At 48.1% G+C, this 11,401-nt stretch overlaps 1 protein-coding gene across 1 annotated transcript; it reads right to left on the bottom strand.

Annotated features, from left to right (window-relative positions):
* Positions 1-858: 858 nt before the first annotated feature.
* FEZF1 (FEZ family zinc finger 1) lies at positions 859-10,755 on the bottom strand. Its single transcript, XM_077783152.2, has 4 exons — positions 8,030-10,755; positions 7,740-7,874; positions 7,307-7,439; positions 859-6,714 (listed from the first exon to the last, which is right to left on the bottom strand). Exons 1-4 carry the CDS (start codon positions 8,825-8,827, stop codon positions 6,410-6,412), a joined length of 1,371 nt encoding a protein of 456 aa, XP_077639278.1. The 5' UTR covers positions 8,828-10,755; the 3' UTR covers positions 859-6,409.
* Positions 10,756-11,401: the final 646 nt, after the last annotated feature.

Genomic DNA, 11,401 nt, shown 5'->3' with positions numbered 1-11,401 from the left:
CATCTACTTATAAACTTCTACAGCAATATATAAGTGCTGATTTATCAAATAAATGTATCAAAAAATTATTTTAAATAATCTTATAAAGTAGCATCCTCTGTAATTAGTATAAAGAGAGATGCGAGTTAAATTTAGTAAATGCAACTTGGCTATGTTGTACTCCTTTGCACAAATTAAAGTAGCTCTTTGCACACAATATCTTTCACAAGTTGCTGATTGCTTTTTCAAGAAACATGAGTTTTGCACTGATGAGGACTCAGCTGCCTGTCTTGTGGCAGTTTTGTTTTGGGGAACTCAGTTTCTGCTCTAGTTATAATCCTTATATATATTCACAAAGAAAATGTAACAGTATGCTGCATTTCTAAATGTGTGTGAGAAGCAGCACACTCTGCAAGAACAGAAGAAACACTGTTTGTAGGGAAGGGTGTCTCTGCTTCTTAGAACTTGCAGATCAAAACAGTCCATGACTTAATTATATGAAATCATAATAATTACACATTGCCCACAAAAGTAATTATGAATTTGTTTTGGTCTTCACCTAAAAGTTCCAGCCAGTGTTACTGCATCTTTTCAAACTGTATAAATTTGAAATTTATGCCATGAATTTGAAAATGTCATCTAAATTAAATTTGCTGCCTCTTTTGCACTGCTTCATGTAATGCAGTAGCACTACTGGACATAAGAAACCACTGGCCATCAGCTTTTAGTATTCAGCTAAAGCAGCCAAAAGTGGTTTTAAAAAACATACTTTGTTTATGATATGCAGATTAATGTATTTGCTGGCAAAAAAAAAACAACAAATGGTTATGTGATTCCTGTATTCCTCATTTTAAAAGGAAATGTATTTTTCCTTTTAAAATATACTAGGTTTGAAAAGATTTCCGTTTCTTTCTTATTTTCTGGTGAACACAGAAAAAAAATCACAATATATTGAGGTGTTTCTTTATATAAAGTTAATTTTTTTCTAAATATATTGTGGTTCAGATTTTGTTTAACTTCTTCAGCAGACATTGCTTTACAAAATTCTTGCTTGCTTAGAAAAAAAATTCACCTGAACTTATTTATGATCCAAGAGTTTTTAATTAGTTTTGTTTAGAAATAAAGTTGTTGTTCAAGGTTATTTTTATAAAATCTGAGTTAGACAAGGTTTTTTAAGTGTAGGTATATACTCTTCAAATATTTCATAGTAATAGAGGTTAACAGGGAATTAAGAAATATTTTGAAAAGGTTTCTTTCTGTACTATCTGTTGTATTGGATCCCTATAAGCTAAAGTACTGTGAATCAAAGTTTCTCTTTCATGTGTCAGTCTGCAACTAAATCTTATAGTCCCGTCCCTGAAAATAAAAACTTACCTGTGCTGTTGCAGATAAGTTGCTCAGGCTTACATTTGCAACGTATCGCTCTTCCATTTTCCATACAAAATAAAACATACTATGTATTAATTTGTCATATAATTGTTTAAAAAAATCAGAAAAGCAACTTCTCTGTGTATTTTAATTCATTGGCAACTGAAGGTGATTTTTTAGAATTCACATAATAATGCTGGTGAAATATTAACCATCTCAAACAGAAAGAGGGAGGAGTTTTTTGTATCTCCATGGGCATGATTATTGGATTTAATACCATGCCTAATCAAATAGGCAAGGATTTGACTACACTAGAGTGACTGAAGAGTGAAGCCATTAAATAACTTCCATGGAAGTTTCAAAGGAGGACAAAAGATAGACACATCTTGTACTTCAACGAGAAGTTTTAAAAAGAGAATTTTTGTATTGTTTCAAGAGTTGCAGATTACTGAAGCAAAAGGACTTTCTGCAGACCCACAGGACTAAGAGTGAGTAGAGCCATGTGTTGCAGAGGGTCACAGTGCACCGTGCAGCCCCTAAGAGGTCATCCAGAAGTCATCCAGCCTGTACCCTTGGGCCAGAAGAGAAGGGGGACCCAGCATGCAGTGGAGCTGGAGCTGCCACTACTTTCATGGAAGATATGGGAGTTAATGCAGTAGTAACTGTAGTTACTTCTATGGTTCCCAGCAGGTTACAGCACAATTCTCCCTCCATTAGGATGGTACCTGAGCAAACCAGTAGCTAAACAGACAGTGGGTGAAAAGATTTACATAATTTACATAATGTGTTATAACTATTTGGTATTAGCGTGTCAAAACCCCAGGAGCAAATCAGGTCACTTTTTCCTTTACCAAGCTCCAAAGGACAAAATGGTGACTGTCCCATTCTAAGAATGGCAGAGGAGGTACAGAGTTAGGAGCATTTTCTAATTGCCAGTTGTCAAGTACTGTCCAAATAAACTGTTCTGGTATAAGCTATAATCAACTTCATTTGAGATAGCTCTGGATGAATCTGTTGAATTTTGTTTAATCTCTCCATTTTGACCACTGTGTTTGTAAAGACTGGGAATAAAAAGTGATTAAAAAGCATAAAAATTATTTTTAAAATACTTCCTTGACTAAATACTGTCTGGTATTCATTTTGGGTACATTGACATGTGCTGGATTTCTATATAACTTCCCATGAAGCAGAGAATTGTTTCAGAAGCTATTAAAAACCTGTGGATTTAGTTTACATTTTGGTATACATGGGGTTTTTTTAAAAAAAACAAAACCACACAGTAACATCCCTCTAACCCCTTCCCCTAACAAGAAAAACCCATAATCATTATTACTAATATCTTTAACTCTTTTTTCCTTTTTTTTGGGGGGGGGGGTGGGGGGGCAGTGGTGTGGCGGGAGATTTTTTTTTTCTGTTGTTGAAAAGTGTCTGATCATGAATAAAGCACTAGCAAAACAAAGTCAATACTATTTCAGCTTCAGAAGGAACTTTGATGCTATGAGATCCTGCTGTGCTGTATTTTATTTCTACAGCAATATGCAACAGCTTTGGTAATTCTGGTAGCTCTTTCAGATACATAACACTTTCAGTATTGGCACATGTTAACAAAACTGTAGTATCTGACAAACATACTGACAAGTTCATTCCCATTTGAGAAATCCTGGGTGGGGAGGGGGCTAGAGGGCAACAGCTCCTCCTTTACAAGGGCTTGCTGCTTCAGGGTTCCATAAGCACCAGACTTGCCTGCCTTTCATTCAGCACTGAGGTGGGCCACACTGGTGTCAGGATGCTAATACTCAGCTCTGCAGCTCTGGATTTTAGCAGATCCAGACACACCAAGGCTCTTCTCTCAGCACCCAAGGGGGACTGGTAGAATGAGGCTGACCAGTTGTCAGACAGAATTCAGATCATATGGCAATGATGCTGATTGGCAGACAGAAATGAGAACATATAAACTTTCTTTTAGATACAGATGGCTCCATTTCTCCTGTCAAAATTATTGACATTAAAAAAAAAAAAAATATTGTCTGTAGTAAGGAGAGCTGTTAATAGTTCTACACTTCAGATATACATAAAATTATAGCTTTTGTCTCTTATGATGATTTCACCAGCTTTGAATTGCCTCTGACCATTAACTAGAAATTCACTTGACCTGAGATTAATCTTGAAAGAGAGGAAATGAAAGGTAATTCTGTGCAGGCCTTCCAAGACATGAATTAATACTAGTCTTTCACACAAGCATGGTTTTATATAGTGAAATAACAAATGAGCTATCCTCATCTCCCTGTGAAGTCCCATATCTGTAGTGTTTACTCTGAGATATCTAGGAAGATAAATGCTTAGCTATGCTCATCACTGGCTTTCTCTGCTTTACCTTGGAATAAAGCTGGACTACCTCATTTCCATATCAAAACATGGCCACCCTTGCATGCGTGTTCCTTAGCAAAATATTGGTTCTTCACCAGGAAGACATAGATGAATCCAGATTATACAGCAATTGCAGATCTTTTACAGGAGAAAAGGCAAAAAAACCCCAATTATTGCTTATAAATGTGCAAATGGCCTGTGGTCAAGCAACACTGGAAATTCTCTCTCCTCTACCTATAAAAAAGGGGAAAATTACAGCTTCTGCATGGGGAGGACTGAGCCTTCATTTCTCCTGGCATTTGGAAAATATTCTGAAGAAACAAAATTGAATGCAGACATCTGGGTAACCTGTGCACATAATCTCCAGTAGTGTCTTCAGGTCTCATGTATGTGTTTGATTTGAAGCTGATGTTATGTGCTCATCACAAGGTGGACAGATTATATTCTCCTTTTGTTTCACTATATATTTATATTTATAGCCCTTTGTTGTGATATAAAATACTTATAGGACTGATCCAGTATTTCTACGGTGCTTGAATAGTTTTGAAATGGTTAAAATAGTTGTAAAATTACATATTTTATCTTCAGTACCTTGGACTATAATGCTCAGCAATAAGAAAAGCAAGATGGACTTCTGCCTAAGTAAGAAAGCAAGCTGGGCTTCTGCTTTGAAATATTTCCTTTAAGCACAGTCTCAGGAGTGGCGCACCCGCATCAAATCAGTGGGATTTTTTGGACTCCTTACCTTTCATTATATGTCACAAAAGTTTTCCTTTTAACTAGCAACACACTGCAGCCACCTAACTGGGGGAAATGTATCTGTTCAGAAGCCAGAATGATATTCTTCTAGTCCCAGGATCCAAACAGAGCTGAAGTGTCCATAGGGCCAGATCCTCAAAGCTCTATCACCACAGTTCTACAGGGCCCTCTCCTCTCCGCTCTGCTTCATCCCGACTTCTAATTTACTCGGGGTCACTTGAAGGCTGTCTCAACTCCTCTTCTTCCTACCCCTGCTGCCGCAGTCCCCTGGGAAAACTGGGGAGTGGCTCCTGGTTTCCCAAAGGTCTCCGAAGGGCGGTCGCGCAGAGGGAGGCCCACGCCGCTGCAGTCAGCGCTTGTTAGCGGCTGTACCGAGGACCTCCATCCAAGTCACCGGCCGCTTCTCCCCTGGAGCAGGGAAAAAGCCCCGAGGGGCTGAGCCCTGCCGGGGTGCCGTAGGGTCTGCCCGAACTGTGGATCTGACCTGTTGCTTTGCGTTTTACACGCAGAGCCGCCTGCTCAGGAGATTGCCGCGGTAATCTGACACGTGTGAAAGGAGAGATGCGCTTCCCCTCTCAGCCGCTTTCAAAGGCGCACGGTGCTGACACAGCCGCCGGCCCCACCTTGAGGACCGCACCTGCTGCCTGCGGGCACCCCCGCGGGAGCATCCCGGGAGGGGCGGCGGGAGCGGCGCCGGCAAGGCGATATCCCTCTCTCGGGCGTAACGCGTTAGCTACTATCGTAACCACGATGCCTCGCCCCTCGCCAAAAGCCAAAACCCTGGGAGAGCTCCGGGTGAACAAGAGCTGGGAGAGACCTGGGATGTCACATCGCCCCTTCTTGTCGGGCTCACTCTGGGGCAAACCCGCGGGCGCTCCTGACAGGTTCCCCGAGTGGGGCAAATCCCCAGCGCCCGTGGGACACCCTTCGCTTCTCCCGGGACCGCCCCGCGTGGCCGTCCCCGGGCCCTACCCCGCAGTGAAGCACGGCCCGGGCCCCTGTCCGAAAAGAACCCCCGAGCCTGAAGAGGAGCTGTGGGCACAGCCCTGAGAGAGCAGAGGATGTTGAGCGGGCCTGCCTGCCGCGCTCGGGGGGTAGCACCCATCTTCCGTGCCCGGTTCGGTTACCCCGGGAGCGTATGATCCCAGGAACCCCCTCCCGCCTCTCCTCAGGCGCCCACCGACGGGCGGGCTTGCTTTCAAGGCTCGGCTTGGCAGAGTCTGCTGAGCAGCTAATAACATAACAACCCTGCTTTGATCAATTCGAACTAATTACCCCTCTTAATTAAAGTCTTTAGCGGTTGCTTTAGTGTTTTGGCAAGGGCGAGGAGAGCTTTGCCATGCGGCAGCGACAACACCGCGCTCCCCGCCCGTCTGCGCCGCAGCCCCCGCCGCCGCAGTCATTCCTTGGCAAAGGTTTATTTCCATCAGATCAACGAATTCTTTTTTTTTTCTCCACGTGCAAGAATCAATGCAAAATTCAAATCCGTACATAGAGAACAGTTGTGTCCATATAGATACGATATTGAGGGGGAAAGGGAGAGGAGGGAACCAGGAAGGGTAGGATAACCAGCAAACAGCGGAGGCAGGGCAGGATCAACACAAGGGGAATATATATACATCGAAATAATTAAAATGGTGCAGCATTCCCGGCTCGAGTAATACAGATTCCCAAATAAATACAGCAGAAATTGGCTTGGCGCTTTCTATTTTTTTTTTAACCATCTCTCCACCTGAGATGCAATGACAAAAAAAAAAAAAAAAAAAAAAAAAAAGAAAGTAGTCTGTAAAGAACAAAGGAAAAATTAAAAAAATATATAGGAAACAACCAGTCCCATTAACGTTAATGGCGATATAGAGCATAATACACAAAACCGCTTAACAGGTGCATGCAAAGAGGCGGTGGGGCTCGCACCGGCGGGGCCGGCGGCCGCCCCTCACGGCTGGAGCGGCGGCGGGCCCTGCAGCAGCACCCCGGGCGGGGGCGGCGGGTCGGGCCCCCCCAGCTCCGCGGGGGGCCGGGGCAGTCCCAGGGCGCTGTCATGCAGCTTACGGACGTGCTTCTTGAGGTCAAAGTTCCTGCAGAAGCCTTTGCCGCAGGTGGGGCAGGTGAAGGGCTTCTTGTCGTTGTGGGTGTGCATGTGGAAGGTCAGATTGTACACCTGGTGAAAAGCCTTGTTGCAGATATTGCACTTGAACTGCTTCTCCCCGCTGTGAGTCAGTTTGTGGTTTTTGTAATTGCCTGTGAATGAGGAAAGAAAGGCAAATGGACCCGGATTTGAAAGACGGAGAATGAAAAGACGAGAAAACTATAAAAAAACACCCAAACTCTGTCCCATCACCAGAGTTCCGCTTTAGGATGAAACGACCGCAAACCTCCCGCCTTCTCTCCATCCTCCCCGCGGCTGTTACACTTAACAGACGACAAGGAAAGGATCGAATAAACCAAAATCACGACAATTGCAGAGATATAACCCCTGGGTTTAGACATCACAGCAACGCAGGAAGAAAAAGTAGCTAAATTCTTGTATTTGGAGGGGGAAATAAGAGGAGAATTCGTTTGCCGAGCCGCGCTGGAAGCTGCATGTTTCAGTGAAGGGAGAACAGGCGCTTCCAGCGGAACGACTGCCCCGCCGTTCCCCCGGACAGAGACCTCTGCCTCGCTTCGTGGGGCAAGGCATGTGTCCGGGCTAGCCAAACTTAAAATTAATCTAAATATATAATAATAAAACTTGAACACAAAATTAACTCCCCACTACGCTCCCTGTCGCAAATTGTCCCCTGGCTTGGGGAGGGGGAAGCCGGGTAACAGAGAGGGTGCTGGAGACTGGTACCTTTCTGGTGAAATCCTTTGCCACAAAATTCACAGACAAATGGTTTATAGCCGGCGTGTATTCGCGTGTGCGTGTTCAGGGTCGAGCTCCGGTTAAAAGCTTTGCCGCACTGGTTGCACTTGTGTGGCTTTTCCTGGAGGGAAACAAACACCAAGTCACGGCTTCTTGTTGGCTGTCTTGCGGGGTCTGTGTTCTGTTTTGCGGGATTTTATGAGCTGATTTGTGAGTTCTGTGCGTTCAACTGACGGCTCGCAGATGCCGGTGCGGGGCACCCCGCGTACCTACCGCGCTTGGGGCAAACGAAATCTCCCCGCGGCTGCGGATTGGCCGCCCCCCACGCCGCTGTTTCGAGCGGCTGGACAAACGCCGAGCTCCCCGAAAATCGTGAGCGGAGAGTCTTGGGCAGGGAGGAAGGGACAGAGGGTGGGCTCACCTGGGTGTGGATGATCTTGTGCCGGCACAGCGTGCTCGCCTGTCTGAAACCCTTCCCGCAAACTTTGCAAACAAAGGGTCTGGCTCCCGTGTGTACCGGCATATGGCGCGTTAAGTTATAATGTGCATTAAATACCTTGAAAGAGAAAGGAGACAATAAAATAAAATCAAATTTTGATTAGAAGGGGAGAGTGCCAAGGAGAAATCAAGAAAGAAAGCGACAGACAACCGGCGGGAAGACGGACAGGGACAGGAGGCTGGGGAAGGGAGGCGGGCTACGGTGCTACTTGCCTTTCCACAAACTTCACACGTGAAAACTTTGGGCTTGCTGCTCGGGGAGCCGCGGCTAAACTCCGACGTCTTATAGGCGATTTTTTCCGAGAGAATCTGAGCACTTTCTTTCATGTAGTGCTGCAACTGAGCCTGCGATAAGTCCTTGAAGGCCACCCCCGCCGGGTACTTGTCCACGGTCGGTAGTACCAGCTTGTTCCGCTCCGCCAGGTAAGCCTTGGGCTGCGGGTGCAAGGGAGAGCTGAGGAAATAAGAAGCCACCGGGTGGATGTTGACACTGGAGGACGGGTGACAGGGGCTGTCGCCTCGGTTGAAATAGCACAGGGCTCCCATGGCGTGGAAGGAGGAGTGATTGACCACTCGGGGTCTTACCAGTTTGTACTGCTGCAAGGGCAGGGCATCGCGGGGGAAATCTCCTTTCAAGCTCAGGGCACAGTTCAAGAGATCGCCGCAGCTAAAGGAGGGCGAGGAAGAGGAATCTAAGTGAGCCTTCCTGGGTTCCGCTCCAGCCACCGCTGCTTTGGGCAGGGTATCGTACGCCACCGGGACAAAGGGGATCATGCAGGGGATGGAGGAGTTGAGGTGCAGCGGATGCTTAGGGTCGCCTTTGGCCACGGAGCCATGGAGGAGCTGCGGGACGGGGATGGAGCGGGGCTCTGGAGTCCGCGCCATGATGCGCTCAATGGAGAAGGCGAGTGGCTTGGGCGTGCTGATCATGCTGCTCCTGGCAGACAGGCTTTCTCTGGACGGAGGAGTCGCTAGGATTTTGGTCGCCGTGTGGTTGCCACTATTGTCCATGGCTGAACTGCATTTGTTCTCCCGGTTTGAGCCGCTCTGGTAGACGCCTCTTTTTTTTTCCCCCCTTTTTTTTTTCTGTCTCCCCTCTCTCTCTCTTTCACTTTCTCTGCCCCTTTTCTTGTTACTGATCTGCGAGGAGGCAAACCAGCATTGCCGCCGCCACCATCACCACAGCCTCCGCCGGCGGAACCAGCCTTCTCAGTCCAGTGGACTCATGCCAGCCCATCACAGTTTACTTTGGCGCGCCAATGACTCGGGACAATCGCTACTTATTTCTATCAATAGAAAGTGTTGTGTCAATAACGCAGCCAAGATCTCGCCAATCGTTAACTTCCAAGAGGAGAAGGTAAACTAGATAATTGCTCAATTCGCTTCCAACAGTCAACAGGAAAAGTTTTTCCCCCCCAGCAAGCGGCTACTTTTCATTGGCGCCCGCGCCTCCCCCGCCCAGGGAAGGAGGTGGCCCTCCCTCCTTCTCGCCTCTCTCCCCTCTGCCTCCCTCCCTCTCTCTTTTTATTATTATTATTTGCAATCTGCTTAACCAGGCTTTAGAGGCCAAGCAAATCCGAGATCAATTTTCTTGTTTGGCTTTAAATGACATCATCTAAAATCATTGTCCAAGTGCTAAATAGGGATGTGAAACCCAATTCAAGGGCAAGCGCCAGGGTGTTTGTCAAACAAGGTGCTGCAGAAGAAGCGGCTGGAGGGGAGGCTGTTTGTTTCCTTGCCACTTTCCAGCCCGAGCTCCTTTGTGCGTGCGTACGTGTGTGTGTCTGAGGGAGGGAGGGAAATGGCTGCTCTGCTCCTGGGACTGCTCCTGGGACTGCTCACTGCTTTAAAGAACAAGGTCAGGTGGCGGTGAGCTTTTGGAAAACACAGTAGACAAATAAGCGGGGGATTTGCAACAAGCAGACGGTGAGACCAGCGTGTGGGGATGCAGGAACCTCACGGGCCAAATGGAATGAGTTGCTTGGGAGCAAAAGGATGATTCAAAACCTGGGGCAGGGGAAGAGAAGAAAAAGGAGGTAGGAAGAAGGAGTGTCTTTTAAATCCGAAGCCTTATTTTTATATTTATATTTTTGTATGTATAAACATATGTAGCCTGGATATACACTAAATATAGCTTCTGTGTTCTTACAGAATACATGCACAACACAAATACCGAAAACTCAGGGTTGGCACAGATAGAGCTCACACACTGTTTATAGATATATATGCACCTAAACAGATGCAGTCCCCATGTATTTAATAGGAGCTTGACGGCCCTGGTCGGGGCGGGCAGCGCCAGCGGTTGTTCGTCCTGTCAGCGAAGCGGGGGTGGTGGGGGAGATGAGAGGGGCAGCAGTGGGCACGGGACTTTCTGTGTTCCCGCCCACCCCGCCATCCGACAGTTCGGGCTCAGGACAAGGTCCCATTCCTCCCGCCGGCCTGAGGTTCGCTCTACTGGTGACCAAAATAATACCCAGGATAAACCAAGGGTCCCTCCGTCCCTGCCACTCCCGGGAGCGAGCGGGAAGGACGCGTTCCTCAACGGAGGGATCCATGCAGCAGCTTCCATGATCAGAGGTCCAGCACTGCCCTTCTCCGAGGCAGGGGGAGAGAGGCAGGAGGTGTCGGGTTTGCTAATGGAGGAAAGTCTTCAGGAGGCAGGGAGGCCCGACCCCCACTGCTCGGGTACCAGCCCAGGAACAGGCAAATGGCAGTGTCTCCCCCCGCAGCCGCCGGCCCAGGACAACCGTCTTGCGAGGAACTGAGAGCAGGAAGGAAGGGCTGGGGAGAAAGGGAGAGAGAGATGGGGAGCGGGATGGAGGGAGGCGTCCTTGTCCCCGGAGCCGTGATCTGGCGGTTGTGGCCTCAAGCCACCGCGGTTCCTTTTGAGGAGAGCAAGGCAGCGGCTGTTCCACGACGGTACCTCCGCGGCTGGGAGCTCCATGCAGGGCACGGAGGAAAAGAATGTCCTGCGGTCCCCAGGATAGACGTCGAACGACGGGCAGTGGCCCGGGCACCATTCCCTGCACACTCTGCGACCTCCGTGTCCGCCCCGTCCTTCCCGTGCCGCGGAGCTCAGGCGGGCGGCAGGAGCCGGGGCTGGCCTCGGACGTGTCGGGACGGACACAGCCGTGCGGGCACGCGTGAGGCGCGGGATCCGCGCTGGCAGCGATACCTCGCTCCGGCCCTGCTCCCTGTTTCCCCTGGCCTGGGGGCCGCAGACCGGGGCGGCTCACATGCTTCTCCCACGCAATTCCCCACGGCAGATGGGTCGGGGCGTTAAGATCCTAATTGCTATCCCGGATCGTGTTGCTGCGGCCGCCCGCCTTTTACCTGGAGGAAGGAAGGATCGTGGACTCGCGGGGGGACGCAGCCGGCCCCCCCAGAGCCGTGAGGGGCAGCTGTCTCGGGCTGCCCGCTTCTCCGGAGTGTCAGTGTACTCTCTGGTACTTTGTGTCTGCCAGAGGAGAATTTCCTCCTTCAGAGCAATTTACATTTAATTCAATCTAGGCAAATTTCCTCTTGATTAGTGCTGAAGAAGGGAATTATTGTTGAGTGGGTTTTAGAGGCTTCAAATCTCATATA

The sequence above is a fragment of the Lonchura striata genome, chromosome 1A (genome assembly GCF_050655825.1).
Source record: "Lonchura striata isolate lonStrDom1 chromosome 1A, ASM5065582v1, whole genome shotgun sequence".
NCBI lineage: Eukaryota > Metazoa > Chordata > Aves > Passeriformes > Estrildidae > Lonchura > Lonchura striata.
Note: the sequence above shows the minus strand (reverse complement) of the source record. Positions and strands in the feature narration are given on the sequence as shown.